Consider the following 23,541-nt stretch of genomic DNA (forward strand, 5'->3'; position numbering starts at 1 on the left):
TATTAACAACCTAGCCGACAACATTTATGATGAAGAATCATGAACGCAATGTGTAAATTGTCAAGCTAGTTCTTTCTGTAGTTGTCTGTTGCCAGTGACAAAGAGAGATTAACTAGGCCATCATACTCCACATATAATGATATTTATATGAACACAACTTCGCAGATTTCAAACATTGATGTAGACTTCCAAGCTCTTCACCATTTACTTGTTGGTATTAGTTGTCAGTTTAAGTTATAAATGACATTTATTTTGGTTACATTTATCTTATCCTACTGTTAATCAATGATTTTCTTGGTTCACTCAGTGAATGACACCTGTCAGATATGAAAGTCAGGCATACTGCAATAGGTAGTGTCCTACATTTATAGTTTTAGTCATATATACTATGTTTGTGCATGCATATTCATGATATAAGTATGTGGTGGCCACTCTACCGTGAATAATGTCCAAGCAGTATACTTCTCTTCAAAGCATATCCTTCTTTAATTGTTAGTAAAATACTCTTTTTTATAATAAATCATAAAGATAAATTGTTTTGTTGCCATTTGGTACCAGAAAGTAGAGATGATAGGGAAGATGAGGGTGGAACAAAGTTCCGTCAATTGAAATTTGGACTATTTTTAAGGAGTGGGGGATAGGTAACAGCAATTTAGATAATGGATTTCTGTAACAGATTAACTTTACATCATCAAGCTTAGTTGTATATGCTCCAAGGATTTGATTAGCACCAAAATAATGCAGATATGTCACGATTTACAGAAGTTATTAAGAAGCGTTCCCTACAAAGTAGGTATCAAGAAAAATATGTGGCCATTATACAATCAATTGATTATTGTCACTTAATTCATATATTTTGGGAAATTAAAGAACGAAACTGATATGCAATATTCTAAATAAGATTATGTACAAAATAAAATACAGAAATGTAACCAAATGCCTCAACAATATCATCAGTATCAGTAGCAACTAGTTACAGGTGCCCATTTTCGAACAAAAATTAAGGGTAAGGGGTACAATAATGGCCCTGGAATACGTAATAATCATTAATTATGGACTTAATTATATACCATTGTGTAGCTCTTGATCTTAGCATTATGTTGGTACCAAAAATGTTAACTTAGTTTGGATATTAAGGAAGTTAGAGCCAATAAAGTGACACAAAGTCAGTGCTGCTGAAAATGTGAAAATTTGGTGTGCGGTTTGTACAAAAAGTGATAATTTTGCCTTTTTGCCACATTTATGTGTTTGGAAACACCCGGATATGCATAAAGGACACCCTAAGGAAGAAAACTAGGGGGGTCGTGAAAATTCCCTAGGGGGGGGAGGGTTTCACTTTCTGGCCCATGGACTATACCTCCTCGCTGATCTTCCATCTCCTCCTGCGTAGCAGTCCCTACACCTGCACTGGTCTGTCGCTAAGGTAAAGTGTTACATAAAAACCCCTTTTTTATTTATTATTTATTAATTATTCTTTTTTTAGATAATTATTATACTGTACGTATTGTATTAATGTTATGTGTAATTATGTGTAGCCATTTATTAGGGAGTTGTTATGGGTTTTTAGGCTGAGGAATGAATTAAACAAATTACCGTGTATTCTTATGGGAATATTTGCTCCAACATACGATCGTTTTAACATATGAAGCAGTTTCTGGACGAATTAAGATCGTATGTAGAGGTATCACTGTATATATATTATATATATATATATATATATATATATATATATATATATATATATATATATATATATATATATATATATATATATATATATATATATATATATATATATATATATATATATATATATATATATAATATATATATATATATATATATATATATATATATATATATATATATATATATATATATATATATATATTTATATATTTATATATATATATATATATATATATATATATATATATTTTATATATATATATATATATATATATATATATATATATATATATATATATATTGTAAAGTATACATAAATAACTGCATATTGTTACATCGTCGATCATTAGAGTAGGCTTCTTTAATTTGTGTTTTAAGTAAAGGGAATGCCAGCAAAAAAGGCTAAAAGGTTTCTCCAATTCTTCCCTCTTTTCTATTTCCTTTTCCTACCACTATCAACAGCACATCTGAACTTTAAACAACTGAGATTGCATTGTTATGAGAGAATAAGATGCATGATCTATGGATTGTATTGAAATTATTACAAGTTACAAAATACTAAGTGATTTATAATGTTAATAAATGAAGAATATTTGAAAATCTTTTGGGATTCCAAATACAGAGGATCCTTTCAGTGTGACTGCAGTATAAATGTAATTAGCCATTTGTTCTATAGTAAAAAGTCTATGGTATGTGAGGCATTGTTAAGTAAAATTTCGAAAAGTAAAACTTTAAATAGTATTGTATCATATTCCTAAATTTCTGATGAAAGTTTTTTTTTTTTAGGTATCTCCACCTGATAAACATGGTTTCTGTTCTTTGGGAACAAGTGTAGATTGTGCTCGTGCTGCAGTGCAAAATGCTAAGTATATTATTGGGCAGGTAAGTTTGTTTTACTTAATATTGTATGAGATTTATGCTATAGTTGTACTTTATAATTAACACTATAAAGTAATGTTTTCAATATTAAACTTACCCGATAATCATGTAGCTGTCAACTCCGTTGCCCGACAGAATTCTATGGAGGGATACGCCAGCTATCACAATACTAGAAGGGGGTGTATTTACCAGCGCCACCTGTGGCCAGGTACTCAAGTACTTCTTGTTGACACCTCCTCAATTATTCCTCTGTCGTGCTTCCGGCAAGACGTTCTGGGATACGCTTATGTTCTTGGAGTATTTTCACGACTTTGGTGAAGTATTTCTCTTTGATTTCGGCTGTCGCTTTACTGGAAACTTCTATATTAGCTTAGTTAGCTTTTGGAATTAATTTGATTAATTATGGTGACGAGAGTATGAACTCTCGTTCACCTTTCAATGGCCGACCCTTCCCTTAGACGGAAGTGTTGGTGTCTAAGAGAGTATAGACTCTCTTTCTTAATTTTGCTTAACAAAAGTTATAGATTTATTTTATATCTCTCCGCCTCTTATAGGCCTCTTCGATTAACTTCCTTTTATTATAAACTCATTAAAATTAATTTTTATATTTGTTTATATTCGACCTTCCTAATAGTAGGCGGTCTTTTACCGAAGTTAATAAACTTTGAGCCCGTCATTTCGGTTTTACCTGTTAACATATTATGCTATTTCCGCCACAGAGTTTGAAAGATTTTCTTTGACAGTCTCGTACTGTTTTCAAAGTTGAACTAACGTTTTGTTTTGTCTCTGCAGTTGTTGACGTTCAGAACGTTCAACTTGCACTCTATCGTTACGATAGAGAAAGAATGTTCACGGTTTCACGTTGCAGTAAGAGTAACCGTGTCTAGCGTTTTGTTCATTCTTTCTTAACTTAATGGTTTTGATCCTAATAAAGGAACTTTTCAGTTTTTTCCTTTAACAATAATATGTTTTAACGATATATATGATTGGGCTCTTCTCTCAGGTTCTAAGTCAAGAGAGAGAGAGAGAGAGAGAGATAGAGACGGAGGGAGAAAGAGGATAAACGTTTCATTCAAGCCTGCCAGGCGTACGAGTAACGTCGTTATCGTTTTTGCTCTTCTCCCTAGTCTCTTTAGGGGAAGAAACTAAACGTTTCTAGAGTGATCTAGTGTTTAGTCTCTTTCCAACCACTGAATTATCTTTCATTAGATTTTTCTGTTACATTGTAATTCTGTTTTCGCAATTACTAACTTTGAGAAAGGATAGAATTGCGTATTTCAGGTACAAACCACTTAAAGTTTCGAGTTCAGTGAAATAAGTGCAAACAGAAATCAAAGTGATAAGTGATTAGTGCGTGAGGGTACTTTTGTGCGCGCCAGTCGTCCTCCCAGTCCGGGACCTCTTGCAAGCTCCCAAGCCCAGGGGAGAAGCAATGTCGAAGGGCATAAGGGTTCAGCAGGCCTTGATCGGCGCACAGAAGTATTCTCGGTGGTTGTGGGCGTGTCTTACCGAGACCGTCACTCCCACCCGCAGACGATTGAGCCCTTATTTTGCTCGTCTGCAGAAGAGATTAGGGGAGAAAATAAAGGCAGAGTAACGCTGGTCTCAGGTCTCAAGACCTCTTAAACGTTAAGTCCAGACCTATGCCAGACGTACGAAGTTAAAGTTCACAACCCGAATGCAGTCATTGGGTTAGCTCTGACTCTCCTCAGTCATCAGTTGATTACACTCCGCCTAAGAGGAGTAAGGTTCTGCCACAACAGATCTCTGCTGTTAAGGCTTTACCTCAGCAGAACTTAGTGTCTGCCGACCCCAAGTTAACTCTACTGCAGTCCATACAGTCACAACTTTCGGTCTTGATGCGTGAGTGTCTGGCTGAGAGTGTTGCGCCTCCGCCTCCGCCTACACTCCCCCCCGCCTATGATCGCTCCACCTGATCACAGTACCACCTGCCAGGCGTACGATGTTGTGAACTCTACTACAGTCCATGCAAGCACAGCTTTCGGACTTGATGCGTGAGTGTCGGGCTGAGAGTGTTGCTCCTCCGCCTCCGCCTACACTCCCTCCACCTACACTCGCTCCGCCTGATCACAGTACCATCTGCCAGGCGTACGATGTTGTGGACTCTACTACAGTCCATGCAAGCACAGCTTTCGGACTTGATGCGTGAGTGTCGGGCTGAGAGTGTTGCTCCTCCGCCTCCGCCTACACTCCCTCCACCTACACTCGCTCCGCCTGATCGCAGTACCACCTGCCAGCAGTTCCACCTGCCAGGCGTACGATGTTGAGCCACGTGCTGAGTTTGCTGTTCCCTGTGGTGTTCAGCCTCCGCCTTCCTTAAGGCAACCTTTACATTGGGATCAGGAGGATTATACCTCTCTTCCTCCGCCTCCACTTGCTGCTCCACCAGTGATGCAACACTCGGTTGAGGTACAACAACCTCTCCCGTCCATGAGTCAGTCTCCTCAGCTCTTGCTGCAGCGAGCTCAACCCTCCACAAGGCAAGCACCACAACACCTTAGCCTTGCGCCTCAGGAGCCTCAGCTTGCGAGACATTTACCTTGTTCGGCGCAGCCTCTTCCTCATCGCGCTCCGCTCACACCACAGGAACTGGAACTTGCTACTCCGCTCAGCAAGCGCAACCCTTGGGTTCAACCACTCATGCTAGGAGTCAGCCTCCTCCACCCATGCGCCTTCCTTCTGCTTGTCTTTTATTCAGCCTTTGCAGACTGAGCCTCAGGTGTTCCCACATCGGAGTCTTGAAGAGGAAACCACAACTATTGTTGTTCCAGCTCGTTCTGACTCTGCTGTTCAGCATACCTTACCTCCATTTTCATACCATGGTTTAAACCCCATGCAAGCATGCATAAAGCACTCTAGCACTGGTCATGGAATTTCTGAGATATGTTAAACGCCATGCACACGCTCTGCTTTCCTTACAGCAGGCTCTGCTTACAGCAGGCTCTGCTTACTACATGCTCAGCATTCAGCATGCTCTGCATTCAGCATGCTCTGCATACAACATGCTCTGCATACAGCATGCTCTGCATTCAGCATGCTCTGCATACAACATGCTCTACATACAGCATGCTCTGCATACAGCATACTCTGCATACATCATGCTCTGCATACCTTACCGCATGCTTCTCAACACATCTTGGGTTGTTGCCAACTCACTAGACTGTCAAGCAGTTTCATAACGTTGCCTTCTAGTCTGCTGCTTTTGCACCAGTGAACCCTCACTCAGAGAACTTAGCTTTTCTAGGATAAGGTCCCTGTAGATGAGAAAGTTCTTTTCTCCCTCCTTCTGATATTCCCTTGAGGACTCTGTCATTTGGAGGGAGCCTTTAGCTGCATAACCTCTTATGGTCTTTTATTTAAGCATAACATGCTTACAGGGAAGGTAATGGTTCCACTTCAGCCGCTAATCCCGTCTGTTACCACACCTTCTCCCATAGACCTTGAGCTGTGTTGCATGACATGCAGTCCAAGCTTAGTCCTTGTTAGAGGATTTTTTGTTTACGGAGTCAATGTGTCACGGGGAAGACGTTCAACAACCAACAGAAGGGACTTGTTGTGACGCAGTGCGGCAACCTCAGCAACCCGTTAAGGAGTTGTCTGTACGACCCAGACAGTCTAGACAGATTCGGGTTGTCACTGTACTTCCTCGCTTGCCCATGATTGACAGTTTACAGACTGTGCAGCAGTATCATGATCTTGTGTCCGGCTCCGTCAGACGACTGGCTTTTAAGAGCTCCCACAAGTCGTCGCTGTCTGGAGATTTTCAAATGGACTATGGATCTGACCAAGGAACTGGGCCTCCTGGTCAATTTTGAGGAGTCTCAGCTCGTTCCATCCCAGACCATTGTCTCCTTGGGTATGGATCTTCAGAGTCGAGCTTTTCGGACTTGTCCGTCGGCCCCAAGGATCTTCCAAGCCCTAGAATGCATCCAGAGCATGCTGAGAAGGAACCGATGCTTAGTCAGGCAGTGGATGAGTCTAACAGGGACACTTTCATCGCTGGCCCTGTTCATCGAGTTAGGGAGACTCCACCTCCGCCCCCTTCAGTATCATCTAGCTGCTCACTGGATAAAGGACATGACGCTAGAGACGGGCTCAGTTCCTGTTTCCGAAGAGATGAGGTCTACTCTAACGTGGTGGAAGAACAGCATTCTTCTCAAGGAAGGTCTACCATTGGCTGTTCAGACCCCCGACCACCGTCTCTTCTCGGACGCATCGGACACGGGCTGGGGTGCGACACTGGACGGACAGGAATGCTCGGGAACATGGAATCAGGAGCAAAGGACACTTCACATCTATTGCAAGGAGTTGTTGGCAGTTCATCTGGCCTTGATAAACTTCAAGTCCCTCCAGCTTAACAAGGTGGTGGAGGTGAACTCCGACTACACCACAGCCTTGGCTTACATCTCCAAGCAGGGAGGGACTCATTCGAGGAAGTTGTTCGAGATCGCAAGGGACCTCCTCATTTGGTCAAAAGATCGAAAGCTCACGCTGGTAACGAGGCTCATTCAGGGCGATATGAATGTCATGGCAGATCGCCTCAGCCGGAAGGGTCAGGTCTTCCCCACAGAGTGGACCCTTCACAAGAATTTTTGCAGCAGACTTTGGGCCCTGTGGGGTCAGCCAACCATAGATCTATTCGCTACCTCGATGACCAAGAGGCTCCTCTTGTATTGTTCTCCGATTCCAGACCCAGCAGCAGTTCGCGTGGATGCCTTTCTGCTGGATTGGTCCCATCTCGACCTGTATGCATTCCCGCCGTTCAAGATTGTCAACAGGGTACTTCAGAAGTTCGCCTCTCACAAAGGGACACGGCTGACGTTGGTTGCTCCCCTCTGGCCCGCGAGAGAATGGTTCACCGAGGTACTGCAATGGCTGGTCGACGTTCCCAGGACTCTTCCTCCTAGAGTGGACCTTCTGCGTCAACCTCACGTAAAGAAGGTACACCCAAACCTCCACGCTCTTCGTCTGACTGCCTTCAGACTATCGAAAGACTCTCAAGAGCTAGAGGCTTTTCGAAGGAGGCAGCCAGAGCGATTGCCAGAGCAAGGACGACATCCACTCTCAGAGTCTATCAGTCTTAATGGGAAGTCTTCCGAAGCTGGTGCAAGGCCAATGCAGTTTCCTCAACCAGTACCACTGTAACCCAGATTGCTGACTTCCTGTTACATCTAAGGAACGTAAGATCCCTATCAGCTCCTACGATCAAGGGTTACAGAAGTATGTTGGCAGCGGTTTTCCGCCACAGAGGCTTGGATCTTTCCTCCAACAAAGATCTACAGGACCTCCTTAGGTCTTTTGAGACCTCAAAGGAACGTCGGTTGTCCACTCCAGGCTGGAATCTAGACGGGGTCCTAAGGTTCCTAATGTCATCAGGATTTGAACCGCTCCAATCAGCCTCTTTTAAGGACCTCACATTAAAAACTCTTTTCCTCGTGTGCTTAGCAACAGGTAAAAGAGTAAGTGAGATCCACGCCTTCAGCAGGAACATAGGTTTCACATCTGAAACGGCTACATGTTCCTTGCAGCTCGGTTTTTTGGCTAAAAACGAGCTTCCTTCCCGTCCTTGGCCTAAGTCGTTCGAGATCCCAAGCCTGTCCAACATGGTGGGGAACGAACTGGAGAGAGTACTTTGCCCAGTTAGAGCTCTTAAGTACTATCTAAGAAGGTCAAAACCATTACGAGGACAATCAGAAGCCTTATGGTGTGCTATCAAGAAGCCTTCTCTACCAATGTCTAAGAACTCAGTTTCTTACTACATCAGGCTTCTGATTAGAGAAGCAAATTCTCATCTGAAGGAAGAAGACCTTGCTTTGCTGAAGGTAAGGACACATGAAGTGAGAGCTGTGGCTACTTCAGTGGCCTTCAAACAGAACCGTTCTCTGCAGAGTGTTATGGATGCAACCTATTGGAGAAGCAAGTCAGTGTTCGCATCATTCTATCTCAAAGATGTCCAGTCTCTTTACGAGTACTGCTACACCCTGGGTCCATTCGTAGCAACGAATGCAGTAGTAGGCGAGGGCTCAGCCACTACATTCCCATAATCCCATAACTTTTTAACCTTTCTCTTGAATACTTTTTATGGGTTGTACGGTCGGCTAAGAAGCCTTCCACATCCTTGTTGATTTGGCGGGTGGTCAATTCTTTCTTGAGAAGCGCCAAGGTTAAAGGTTGTGATGAGGTCCTTTAGTATGGGTTGCAGCCCTGTATACTTTAGCACCTTTGAGTTGATTCAGCCTCCCAAGAGGAACGCTGCGCTCAGTAAGGAAGACGATCTTATTAAAGGCAGAGTAACGGTTCAAGTCGACTTCCTTACCAGGTACTTATTATTTCATTGTTATTGTGGATAACTGATTATATGAAATACGGGATACTTAGCTATCCTTTAGTCTTGTACACTGGTTTTTCACCCACCCCCCTGGGTGTGAATCAGCTACATGATTATCGGGTAAGTTTAATATTGAAAAATGTTATTTTTATTAATAAAATAAATTTTTGAATATACTTACCCGATAATCATGATTTAATCGACCCTCCCTTCCTCCCCATAGAGAACCAGTGGACCGAGGAATAATTGAGGAGGTGTCAACAAGAAGTACTTGAGTACCTGGCCACAGGTGGCGCTGGTAAATACACCCCCTTCTAGTATTGTGATAGCTGGCGTATCCCTCCATAGAATTCTGTCGGGCAACGGAGTTGACAGCTACATGATTATCGGGTAAGTATATTCAAAAATTTATTTTATTAATAAAAATAACATTTTTTTTTTTATTTATGCTCTTGACTTTGTGTCTTTTGATATGAATAATTTTTTTTTGTGTGTAAAATAATGTAGAATTTATATTTATTTTCTATTAAAGTCCATAGGTAAGTATTTACACTAAAATCCTTCCAGTAATGTTAGCCTGAGACCAATGAAAAGTGCACTGTAGGGGATGTCTTTTGGGTTTCAGGAGGAGTGGCACCATTTTGAACAAGTTAGTCACATCCTTATAGGATGCCTAAGAACACTTCATCTGTGGCACCTCAACCCTCACTTGTTGCCTCCAAATGCCACACTATGGCATGGCATCTCAACTTATGGGATAAACCAAACAAGAAATCTCACTACCTTGTGGATTGGCCTCTTGAGATAAAGGCTTTTTGAGTTTTCCTCAGAATAAAACAAACACTGGGGATAGGCATTTAGGGAAGAGCCAAGATACTTGATTTTGTGATTCATTAACAGTCTCCTGCTATAATCCACTTTTTGGGTCATCAGGGTTCCCCTTTTTCATCCGAAATTGGGAACTCACAAAGTTTTTGAGTTTAGGCCCCTGCCCAAGCCTTCATCTCACCTTGATAATTTTGCTTGATAAACATATTGTTCCCAAGTCTCGTCAACTCATCATCAGCTATCAGATTTTTTGGTGATTGAGGAAGGTGGTCGAGCAGGTCCTCGTTGAGCCAGTTTCGATTTGCCTGAGGCCCACATGAACGCAGGTACACATTGAAGTGGCACTCATCCTCAGCAGTCACATATGTGACTGAGTTTCCCCTTTTTAAAGGAGTTAAATAACTGACCCTTATAAAGGAAGTGACTTAGAAAAAGTGACCCAAACATTTCCTACTTAACACATGATGTAGATATCTATCAACAAATATTCATACAACATATATTGGTCACAATAAAACTGACTATAAACTAGCCCTATGAATTTGGAGCCTAAGGATTCTCCAAGATCAGATAACTGACAAAGCTACAGGATCCTCTTGAAGAACTGCAATAGTTTAAAAAAACATTGCAGACATTGATGTATTAAGTAACTGAGACTAATCACCTAAGACCAAATTATGCATAATGTATTTCAATTTTTCTCCATGGTACCGTAGACTTAGAATATATGTAGTTGTCATCACAAGTAATTGGAACATTTCCATATTTCCTGTTTGCAGAAAATTCTTTGTCTCACCTAGGAAAATCTCATTCCGCGCGCACACTAGAAGGAACAATATGCATAAGCATAGAAGCCCATGTTCAGCATACACCAAATTCTCTGCCTTGTATTCTTGATCCATATGTGTGATGAACAGTTCCCAAAACAAATTTTATATCATCATCATCCTCATCATCTCCTCTTACGTCTATTCACACAAAGGGCCTTAGTTAGATTTCACCGTCTAGTACCTTGTGGAGCCCAGTTGAAAGTTTTGTGACCAAATCTTTCTTGGGGAGTGTGAAGAGCATCCCCCAATCATCTCCATATGTCCCGCACCATGATCTCATCCACATATGGCAATTGAGTAATCTCTTATAGTTTCATTTCTAATCCTGTCCTGTCATTTAACTCCCAGTATTCTTCTGAGGGCTTTGTTCTCAAATATACAAAATCTGTTTAATATTGTTCATTGTCATACCACGACACGTGTCCATACCATAATACTTATCTCTCAAATATGATATATAGTTTCATTTTTATATGTAATTTCAGGTGATTTGATTTCCAAATTTCACTTAACCTAGCCATTGTCTGATTTGCTTTTTTCAATCTTCCAATAAACTCAGATTCTAAAGACCCTGTATTAGAGATCATAGTTCATAAATATTTAAATGATTACACTTCATTAATCCTTTCTCCTTCCAATGATATTTCAGCTTTCATTGTATTTCCCAATCTCATCATCTCTGTCTTTCTTCTATTCATCTTGAGTCCAACCTCGTGTAATATTTCATGCATTATGGTAAGCAATATGATATTCCATGCATTCTGGTAAGCAAAATTTTATATAAACAACTAAAACTAAACAAATTGTCTCTGAAGACCTGGTGACCCCAAGAAGAGGTTTAAAGGTTTAAAGGCCACTCATGAATGGCAGAGGCAAGGGACAGTGACATTGCCTTTTTGAGCAGGACAATGCCCTAGAGACTGACCATACCTACATATGATCAGCACCCAAGCCCCCTCTCCACCGGAGCTAGGACCTAGGAGGGCCAGGCAGTGGCTGCTGATGACTAAGCAGATATACCTATAGGCTCCCTTCACCAACCGCTGATCGGCAGCCTTCCTACTTATGGGAAGAGCTCCCTGCATTGGTCTCAGGTGTTTGTTGGTTGCCCTGCCTGCCCATGGGAGAGACAGCCTTCGCCTGAGTGGTCTCCCCCCCGTGGGTTTCTGTCAGTGGGTGTTTGATTTATTCATGCCTGGCTCTAGCTTGACGACATTGGAGTTGGGTGACTGTTTGTAGTTCCTGGTCCTTTCTGTCATACCCTCAGGGTACAGGAACGAGTACCATGAGCAATTTCCCTTCAGGGTCATTGCCATAGATGCCAATGCCTGCCGATCGCTTGCGGTTGCCGCCTCTCCTATCAACGAGTCTCGTAGGCTATAACTACTCTGGGTTATTGCCTACATTGTGACCTTTGGGCACAACAAAATTGATGGAGTTTTGGAAGGCCAAGCTCTTCGGTACCTGCACCGCATGGTTTCAACTTCTCCGGGACCTGTGTCTCATGGTTTCAACCTCTCATGAGGGAGAACCTGTTTTTCTTCAAGTTCAACAGAGCCTTTTTAGTCTCCTTGCAAAGGGAGGACATAAGGCTACTCACCAACCCCCTGTGGGGGTGGGGTATGATGAGCATGATTACTTCGTTAAGACCTTAGTCTTGCAGAAAAGTCATTCTCTTTGTAAGCATCCATACACTGAGCACTAGTGAGGTTGGTGGATGAGCCCTTCTGCCTGATGAAGGTCTGCGAACAACCCAGGCTGCTCACCATAGCACCCATTGCAAGTTGTCAGATCCTACTTGCCAGCGCACAGAGCTTCTGCTTACAGTTTTTTCAAGTAAGTGCTTACATTACCTATACCCTTCTTTACAGGTGAGAGTCAACACACTCCCCACCAACAGTCTCCATTGTTTGCCAGCGTTCGGTGGCGCTGGCTAGCGCTGGCCGGTGTACGCTAGCACACGTTGATGCTGACTGGTGAGCACTTGCTGGCGCTCGTTTCAACAAAAGACTAGTTTAATAGTTCTGACTTTCCAACCCCTTTTTAGATCTTGGCTAGTGTTTATGTACTTTGCATACTAGGGCCAACAAAAGCTTAAATATGTGACTGTTTTTTTTTTCATGGGAAAACAGCCCACCTGACACTAAGCATAGCGAGGTGTGCAGGCATACTCCCCTCTCTGAAGAAGTCTACAAAACTACAGGCGCTCGCTACCACCCTCGTAATGAGGGTTGTTACGAGCTCCTTCCATTCATTGCACATGTGTGCTCGCCTAAGGCAAAACCCTCAGGGGTTATTGCTGCAAATGGGGATGCTTGCTGACTGCCACCCTTATGGCCCCAGTGGACAATGAGTTTCATTAGACATAATCTTGCAGGGTGATTGATTGAAATATGAATGCTTTCCGACTGCTTGCGGCCACCACATCACACCATTTTTCAGGAGACGCCAAATCTAGGAAAACCCAATCCTTCTGGGTTACTATGTTGTCACATCCTCGGGGGGGGTAAAACGGCCTAGTTAGACATACCTTGCAAGGCTATTTTCACAAGCCTCTAGTCCCGATGGGATAAAGTAGCTTGTGCATATGTTCACAAACAATAACAAGCAAGTATTCACTTACAAGAACTCTTGTCCCACCCACAAGGCGTGCAAGCAAACACCTAACATGTTAACAATGCTACAGCTAGTCGATGATCAATTTCTTTGGGCAGTAACGTTGCTCTTCGTCGTACACACATTATTCCTGCAAGCGATTCCACAAAGCTTCGTGAAGGTGCTCATACATGGAAACGGGTTCATGATGTGCAGGCTCGTTTTCGAACACTTACCCGGAGCCAGAGAAGTTACGATTGCACACAACCGTATGCATGTAACGGATCCATTACTGCTGACAATGGCAGCTTGCTTAGCCAGTTTCATGCCTTCCTTCACGGTCGGATGCGCACCCTTGAGAGACGACAAGGACTACATACCATCATAGAACTGGAATCCCGTTCTAATAGAATCATTAGATCTATTTCGATGGTTGTATTCCTTGGGGAAAGTCAGGTTATGCATGACCCTTCTACCTTCCCATAATGAGAGAGTAGGTAGTTTACCCTCAAGTAGACTACCTTCATTCCAGTCAGTTCCTTCTCAATATTTGTATCGTCTACCTAAGTATTAAAAGCACTTAGTCTCCGAAACTTTGCATAAGTGAGTCTGTTCCCTTGGGAGTGAACATTCAAAGCTTATGCCAGTTTTACCAATAGGAAACAGAGAAATACAAAATGTATATGTCGTTTGTGAGGGATTTTTCTCATAGGAAGAAGGTTTTGATTGTAAACATTGATCAATGTTCTCCAATTAAGTTCTAGACACAATGAATCATTTGGGCTGGGGCCAAATCTACGTCCCGCTTCGGCATTTCCGTTATAAGAGCGTAAGAAATTGACAGCTAGAGGAATTTTGCGGTCTGAGTTACTGGTCCATAGCTTAACTTATAAATACAATTATCTGTCTGCCAAATAGATTGAAGGTACATCTCAATCTTGTTAAGGGTTGTGGTGGCCTGGAGGTAGCGTCCTAGCCTGGTGATTACCAGACTGGAGTTTTGAGTCCCGCTCAGACTCGTTAGTTCCTTTAGTCACTGCATCCAAACCATCCTTGTGAGCTAAGGATGGGGCATTCAAGGGGGGCCTATAGGTGTATCTGCTGAGTCATCAGCAGCCACTGCCTGGCCCTCCTTGGCCCTAGCTTGGGTGGAGAGGGGGCTTGGGCGCTGATCATATGTAATATGGTCAGTCTCTAGGGCATTGTCCTGCTTGATAGGGAAATGTCACTGTCCCTTGCCTCTGCCATTCATGAGCGGCCTGTAAACCTTTAAACCTTTCGGAAGCAGTTGCATGCCACGACTGATTGCTAGGGAGATTCGCTGTGATACCATAAGCTGCTAGAAATTACTGGCTACTCAGATGTTACTGATACGTAAGTGGACCTACACGACCAACCCAATAGAATGAAGGCAATTGGAGGATAGGATTCACCTTTACAGAACAGTTGCTTGCAACCGATTGCATGGCTTGACAGCAATCAACAAGATTTTTACTTGCTTGCCAAGTAATCTCGGCCCCTCGGGCGGTCCCTTTCTCCTCTCAATTGAACTTTCCAACCCATCACTGTGGAGCAATAGACAATCTCTAGGTGGTGCTGGCTACCCTACTGGGTAGTTGGCTGACCAGGTAACCCAGACTCCATCCCAATTTCCGATAGTTTGGAAGGGAAGGCTACTTTTCTCTTGGAAAGGGTGCTAATAGAACCCATCTCCCACAGCCTTACTAGCCTTTTACAAGAGAATGCCTGCGCCTGTAGGAGTGCATAACGGTACTTGGCAAGCTCCTGTGACAGGCAGGTCGTATAAGAGTGCTTTGGACCATGCCACTTTGAGCATGAGAGTACAAACACAGGCTGTATTGCACACCCATTCACCGAGCACTAGCCTACTCTTCCACACATCATGCTTCGGCATTGCATTCACCACAGGTGCGGACTACCTCGGTATCAAGCACTCGCTCACCATTTCAGCATGCTGTGAATGCGAGACAGGAGGCACAGCTGCCCATCACCTTACCTGCGCACATCTATACAGGTGCTCGCCGATCCTCACATCGGCAATATTCGCCTCTTTATTATGTGGTTCAGCAATTGCACTCGGTGGGGATCGCTGGTTTGGTGACACACAACACTACCTATTCGCTCTACTTTGGTCGTGGGCGAGAGCGCACTGATTCGCAATGCTCGTGTAGATTGTACGCGCCTACCTATGGAGAACTGGTTGATCTGGGAATGAGGATCTATACCGGACTAGTCAAAATCTTTCCATCCAAAGAAAGAATAAAAAGATTGAAACGGGCAGCCCACCAGTTTTCTGTCGCAGGCTACATTACCAGCATAACAGTGGCAAAGGCTGCATGTGCACCTGGCCCCTTGGAGAAAGAGATACCCAACAGCTGCTTGAGCATTCACTCTACAGTGGCCGCTGAAGACCTCTTGGTCTTAGCTTTTAGACCCTTCGGACATCATGGATTCGATAGTGTCGGGGCAAAAGAGAGTCCTTTTGATGCTCTTTACAGATGTGTCAAAAGAAGGGTGGTGGATAGGGCTCACCTGTTGCACCACATGGCTTTGGTCCAAGTTCAAGTGACAGTGCCACATAAAACCTCCTGGAAATAAGGGCAGCATTCCTAGCCCCAAAGCCTAGGCCTAGTTAGACATACCTTGCAAGGCTATTTTCACAAGCCTCTAGTCCCGATGGGATAAAGTAGCTTGTGCATATGTTCACAAACAATAACAAGCAAGTATTCACTTACAAGAACTCTTGTCCCACCCACAAGGCGTGCAAGCAAACACCTAACATGTTAACAATGCTACAGCTAGTCGATGATCAATTTCTTTGGGCAGTAACGTTGCTCTTCGTCGTACACACATTATTCCTGCAAGCGATTCCACAAAGCTTCGTGAAGGTGCTCATACATGGAAACGGGTTCATGATGTGCAGGCTCGTTTTCGAACACTTACCCGGAGCCAGAGAAGTTACGATTGCACACAACCGTATGCATGTAACGGATCCATTACTGCTGACAATGGCAGCTTGCTTAGCCAGTTTCATGCCTTCCTTCACGGTCGGATGCGCACCCTTGAGAGACGACAAGGACTACATACCATCATAGAACTAGAATCCCGTTCTAATAGAATCATTAGATCTATTTCGATGGTTGTATTCCTTGGGGAAAGTCAGGTTATGCATGACCCTTCTACCTTCCCATAATGAGAGAGTAGGTAGTTTACCCTCAAGTAGACTACCTTCATTCCAGTCAGTTCCTTCTCAACATTTGTATCGTCTACCTAAGTATTAAAAGCACTTAGTCTCCGAAACTTTGCATAAGTGAGTCTGTTCCCTTGGGAGTGAACATTCAAAGCTTATGCCAGTTTTACCAATAGGAAACAGAGAAATACAAAATGTATATGTCGTTTGTGAGGGATTTTTCTCATAGGAAGAAGGTTTTGATTGTAAACATTGATCAATGTTCTCCAATTAAGTTCTAGACACAATGAATCATTTGGGCTGGGGCCAAATCTACGTCCCGCTTCGGCATTTCCGTTATAAGAGCGTAAGAAATTGACAGCTAGAGGAATTTTGCGGTCTGAGTTACTGGTCCATAGCTTAACTTATAAATACAATTATCTGTCTGCCAAATAGATTGAAGGTACATCTCAATCTTGTTAAGGGTTGTGGTGGCCTGGAGGTAGCGTCCTAGCCTGGTGATTACCAGACTGGAGTTTTGAGTCCCGCTCAGACTCGTTAGTTCCTTTAGTCACTGCATCCAAACCATCCTTGTGAGCTAAGGATGGGGCATTCAAGGGGGGCCTATAGGTGTATCTGCTGAGTCATCAGCAGCCACTGCCTGGCCCTCCTTGGCCCTAGCTTGGGTGGAGAGGGGGCTTGGGCGCTGATCATATGTAATATGGTCAGTCTCTAGGGCATTGTCCTGCTTGATAGGGAAATGTCACTGTCCCTTGCCTCTGCCATTCATGAGCGGCCTGTAAACCTTTAAACCTTTCGGAAGCAGTTGCATGCCACGACTGATTGCTAGGGAGATTCGCTGTGATACCATAAGCTGCTAGAAATTACTGGCTACTCAGATGTTACTGATACGTAAGTGGACCTACACGACCAACCCAATAGAATGAAGGCAATTGGAGGATAGGATTCACCTTTACAGAACAGTTGCTTGCAACCGATTGCATGGCTTGACAGCAATCAACAAGATTTTTACTTGCTTGCCAAGTAATCTCGGCCCCTCAGGCGGTCCCTTTCTCCTCTCAATTGAACTTTCCAACCCATCACTGTGGAGCAATAGACAATCTCTAGGTGGTGCTGGCTACCCTACTGGGTAGTTGGCTGACCAGGTAACCCAGACTCCATCCCAATTTCCGATAGTTTGGAAGGGAAGGCTACTTTTCTCTTGGAAAGGGTGCTGGTAGAACCCATCTCCCACAGCCTTACTAGCCTTTTACAAGAGAATGCCTGCGCCTGTAGGAGTGCATAACGGTACTTGGCAAGCTCCTGTGACAGGCAGGTCGTATAAGAGTGCTTTGGACCATGCCACTTTGAGCATGAGAGTACAAACACAGGCTGTATTGCACACCCATTCACCGAGCACTAGCCTACTCTTCCACACATCATGCTTCGGCATTGCATTCACCACAGGTGCGGACTACCTCGGTATCAAGCACTCGCTCACCATTTCAGCATGCTGTGAATGCGAGACAGGAGGCACAGCTGCCCATCACCTTAACTGCGCACATCTATACAGGTGCTCGCCGATCCTCACATTGGCAATATTCGCCTCTTTATTATGTGGTTCAGCAATTGCACTCGGTGGGGATCGCTGGTTTGGTGACACACAACACTACCTATTCGCTCTACTTTGGTCGTGGGCGAGAGCGCACTGATTCGCAATGCTCGTGTAGATTGTACGCGCCTACCTATGGAGAACTGGTTGATCTGGGAATGAGGATCTATACCGGACTAGTCAAAATCTTTCCATCCAAAGAAAGAATAAAAAGATTGAAACGGGCAGCCCACCAGTTTTCTGTCGCAGGCTACATTACCAGCATAACAGTGGCAAAGGCTACATGTGCACCTGGCCCCTTGGAGAAAGAGATACCCAACAGCTGCTTGAGCATTCACTCTACAGTGGCCGCTGAAGACCTCTTGGTCTTAGCTTTTAGACCCTTCGGACATCATGGATTCGATAGTGTCGGGGCAAAAGAGAGTCCTTTTGATGCTCTTTACAGATGTGTCAAAAGAAGGGTGGTGGATAGGGCTCACCTGTTGCACCACATGGGTTTGGTCCAAGTTCAAGTGACAGTGCCACATAAAACCTCCTGGAAATAAGGGCAGCATTCCTAGCCCCAAAGCAATTCCATCACCTCTGTTCAGGGTACTCTGTAGTGTGGGCAAGTGACAACACTATGGTAGTGGCACACTTAAACAACCAAGGAGGTACTTTTTCAAAGACCCTTTATAGCAATTCTGAGAGGGACAGAAGACAACTCGTTAGCCCTTTCAGCCCGTTTCATCCCGGGCAAGAAGATTGCGCTGGTAGACAATCTGACCGGGAGCACCCAGATTATGTTTACAAATGGTCCTTGAAACAATAGATAGCCAACAAAGTCTTTTTGACTTAGTAGGTTTTGCCAATAATCAACCTATTCATGACTTCCCTCAACCGGAGACTTCAGGGGTACTGCTTCCAGTATCAGATCCCCAGGCATTCTGGCGGAACACCTTCCAACATCTGTGAGACAACTTGTATGTTTATGTGTTCCCTTCCTTCTGCCTAGTAAGGTGTTTTCTAAACAAGGTTAGGGCATCGCAAGACCTCTTGATGACCTGAATAGCTCCGTTGTGGCAACATGTACAATAATTCCCAGACCTTCTGCATCTGCTTATAGAGGCACCAAGGGAGCTCCCTCCACTTTCCAAACTACTCGGACTACCACACGTGAAGATCTTCGACTGTGTGATATGATAGCTTCGCCCTGACTTCATACCGGGAAGTTATCCAGCAACTCCTTGTAGCGCAGTACTTTTCGCAACCAGTTGCGAGGAGGATGGTAGGATACCTTTGTGAGTCTTCTTCCGGGGTATCGCTCCTCTCGGTTCCACTATCCCAACATCAGCGGAATTTTCGTTGTACCTTAGAGAGGGAAAACTGCTCAGTCTCAGCGGTGAAAAGCTACCGCTCAGTCATGACCATTGCCTTTAGATTGAACAGAGTTAACATTTCCTCCTCGGAGGAATAGTCTCTTCTCATACGAAGTTTCGAACACACTTGCCCTTAGTTGGAAGTCAGACCTCCGCCTTGGAATGTATTTCACGTACTACATTCTTTTAAAGGAATACCTTTCAAACCGCTTAGTCAGACCGTGACTTGAACTTAAAGACCGTTTTCCACCAAGAGAGTCGATGAGCTACATGGGGTGTCCTACAGCGACTCCCATTTATGGGGATGGTGACAAGTGACACTGAACTTTGTCCCCGAGTTTGTGGCAAAGTCTCAAGATCCGATGGTAGCGGATCAGATATTCGGACCCTTCCGAATTGAGAGCATCTGTTCTGTAACAGATGATCCAGGTTTAATGTTACAATGCCCTGTGAGGGAGCTGAGGGAGTATCTTGACCTACTGGAACCTAGATACCTTTCAATAGGTCCTGTGGTGGCTGCACTAAACGTGGTCATGAACACCTCGGCTCTCTTGTAGTTCAAGTAGCAGTGGTTGAGTGCAGATGTTACCCGGTAGTAAGCCTAGAATGAATGTACAAGTGAGTGGCCTCTTTGTACTTCATTTTCATCTCTCTTGGAGTCCAGCAGGCAAGAAACACTGCAAGCAGACCTCTTCTGACTGCAGGTGGGTACCATTTCCCCCTTGTGTAACCTGATATATATAGATACATACTGTATTTTTGATGTCTCCAATCTCCCTGTGAGGTGGAATCAGGCAAGACCTAGGTTAAGTGAGGGGTCTAGCTCCAAGTTTATCCATACTTGGCCAATCCATAATCCTTAGTTCTTACATCTTCGCCTAGATTGCCCAGGCCTTAAACTCCCAGAGTTTAGCGAGGTGATAGGCTGCGCCTAACAGCTCGTGCTAAGGACAGAATAGCTCCCAGGGTCAGTCACAACCAAGGGTTTGTACAGTATATATTGCTAGAACAAATTTAGAAATAAGTTGTATCCTAACTGTACAAACCCAGAGCTCTTTATTCATACTGGTCCCGCCATTACCTTCCCCCAGGGAGTCCTATTGCAATTGCTTACTACCACAGGTGTGAGCTGGGTGTCTGGTCTAACCCCCCCCCCCTCCGCTAACTTGCGAAGGGTAGTTACACCTCTCAAAAAGTTTCAAGGATAGTTTCAGCTATCGCTGAAAGATATCTCCTTGTAAAGGAGCTCTAGATTGGTCTAAGAAATGAAAAAATATTTCTAAATTTGTCATTTATTCATGGTTACCAGTTATTGCTGGTATGCTTTTTGTTGCTTAGTATAGTCACCCTTCTCTTTCTTTGGTAAGAAAGGATCATTTATTATAATTAATAGGTTTGAAACTTGAGAATCTTATTTAATTTAGATTTTTGTAAAGTACAATTGTGACTTCTTAGTTCTGGATGATGAAAGACAAAAAAAGATCATGATAAAGGTTATGAGTCTAACCGTAAAGAAAACACGACTTTGAAAGGAGATAGTAATCTCAGAGAAGTTCAGTTCTTTAAAGAAAAGAAAAGAGCCAATCTAAGAAATGGCTAAATTTTCTCAGCTTAATAGGGTATTTGTAAATTTTGTTTTAGAAAAGTTTGAGAAAGAGTTTATGACAGAAAATATGAAAACAGGAAAAAGCTGGGACATAAAAAGTTGCAATAACTATATATAAAGAAACTCTTGAATGGAGCTTATTTTAAATCATACTGTATTATTTTTATTAAATTTCTCTTCAGGTTAACCCTTGTATGCCACGTACATTTGGTGATGGTATTATCCATAAGAGTCATTTTGATGCTATGGTTGATGGTATTGAGAACCTACCAGAACACAAGCCAAAGGAACGATCAGAGGTTGACAATCAAATTGGGAAACTTATTGCTGATAACCTGGTGGTAAATGGTGCCACCTTACAAATGGGTAAGCTTTAGTTTATAGTATTTATAAAAAAGATTCATCTTAAAAGTCAGTCACATGAATAATCAATTATAATATACTTTTTGCAAAAGACTGAAATATTTGACAAAGATAAGAAATCTAAACTTTGTTGGGAATATATTTCATTTTAATGACTTTCCTGAAATTTGTGTGCCATTCTTTTTTAAAGAAGGAATCGATTTGATTAAAACGAGGGAAAAAATATTTCTCGAACATGGCATGGTAGCTGCCCCAACCAGGAGAACTGGCACAAAGACCAAGCTTCTGACCTCAGCGACCTCACATGTAAACAGTTCAAATCCTTTCGTGTCATGGTTTGACAGGAAACCTTTTTCACTTAAGCATTTTTCTTTTGACTTTGTGATTTTTACCCACTTGCTTTATGGATATTATTGATCCGGCATGTCTCCTAAATGTGTCAATTTTTTAGAGATGTCAAGACAGGCAGAAGAGATCATTATTCTGTTTTTGTAACATGCTGGGGTATCTTGGAGAAGTGTTTACAATGTGACCACTTACCAAAGTTTCAAATGACTGAATATTTATGTCTAGTTTATATTGGCCTAAAGAGAAGGTAGATGCTGGAAGATAGAACAAGGAGTTAGTGTGGGACTGGATTCCAGTACACTGGCTTCCCCTGTGACTGTTTGGCCTTCCCTTAAAGCTGAATCCGTAGAGTTAGGTCAGGTTAGTGAACTTTAATTTGAAGAAATTGAAACTCAATTTGGAGGATTTTAAAAGTTAAATTAATGGGAATGTATGAATGAGTGCTGACCTGTATTAACACCAAAGTTGTATACCATAAGCATAGGCTTGTTTGAGACTTCTATGTCTGCTGAAGTAGTCTCATGGGCTGCAAAGTCACATACATCTGCAACTACCAGTGGTACTATTGTTCATTTTGTGTTGGAGTTTAAAGCTCCTCTGTGGAAGAGGCTGTAGATACCTTCCGTACAACATTAGTTGAAAGTGTGGTGTTAGCCAAAGAGATATGACAACAAGTTGAAGGAAAGCTGATAAAATATAGCTCTTTGTAGGTTGTAGGTAGGTCAAGGCACCAGCCACCCATTGAATTACTATCACTAGAGAGTTATTGGATTCTTTGACTGGCCAGTCAGTACTACATTGGATCCCTCTCTGATACTGCCCATTTTTCATCTGCTTACGCATAAACTGGATAGTCCGGACTATTCTTCAAATAATCTCCTATTTCCTCATATGCCTGACAACACTAAGATAGCTGAAAAATTCTTCTTTTCTCAATGGATTAACTGCTGCACTGTGACAACCTTCCACTTATTAAAGGTAGATGAGAGACTTCAGCTATGGTAAGCAGCTCTTCTCGGAGAAGGACAATCCGAAAATCAAACCATTGTTCTCTAGTCTTGAGTAGTGCCATAGCCTCTGTACCATGGTCTGTTACTGTTTTGAGTTAGAATTGTCTTGCTTGAAGGTACACTCTGGCACACTATATTCTATATGCTTCCTTATTTCCTTTCATTACTGTTGAAACCCTCGGGCTTATAGCATCCTGCTTTCCTAACTATGATAGTAGCTTAGTTAGTAATAATATTAATAATAATAATTATAATAATGATAATAATATTAATAATAATAATTATAATAATGATAATAGCTATAGAGAGGCAGTTTGAGTCAGCTTAAGGAATGAAAGCTTCACTTCCATTTTGAGAGTTCACGTGGCCATCAAAAGGCTTCAGGGAAAGGGATGTTCCATATGGAAGCCGGGTAACTTCACTACGGTTTCTCAACTAAAAAGCTGTTAGTAATTAGTGACTAAGGTGTAATTGAGTAATTAACTATATTCCTTATCATAATATTTTTTATATGAGTCAATCATTTATATTCCTCCTATTTCTATGCAAGAGAACCTTCTTTTTTTATACTAATGTGGCTAAATAGTTATCTGAATGATAACTATTTGCAAAAGGAAAATCTATCTGTACGATGTTACCCATTTGAAGTCTTTGATTTTGTCTGAAGATTTGGCAAAAAATATTGGTTCTTATTTTTAAGATCAAGAAGCTCTCACACTTCCAAAGATAATAGCATTATGAACTTGAGGTAAATTTACATTGAAATATAGAATTTTGTTAAAAAGATTTGGTCAATGAATTCCATGGTGTGGCATTGAAAACCTATAGTTTTGGTGATAAGTGTTTGATTGTTAATGAAAGTTTTAGTCGCTGAATCAAAATTT

General features: G+C 42.6%; 1 protein-coding gene across 1 annotated transcript in view; it reads left to right on the plus strand.

Annotated features, from left to right (window-relative positions):
- The window catches only part of LOC137644463 (4-hydroxybutyrate coenzyme A transferase), a 321,602-nt gene that overhangs the window by 178,341 nt on the left and 119,720 nt on the right, over positions 1-23,541 (plus strand). Inside the window, 2 exon segments of the mRNA XM_068377442.1 lie at positions 2,476-2,571; positions 21,119-21,302. Coding sequence (XP_068233543.1) covers positions 2,476-2,571; positions 21,119-21,302 — 280 coding nt within the window.

Source organism: Palaemon carinicauda, chromosome 1 (genome assembly GCF_036898095.1).
Source record: "Palaemon carinicauda isolate YSFRI2023 chromosome 1, ASM3689809v2, whole genome shotgun sequence".
Classification (NCBI taxonomy): domain Eukaryota; kingdom Metazoa; phylum Arthropoda; class Malacostraca; order Decapoda; family Palaemonidae; genus Palaemon; species Palaemon carinicauda.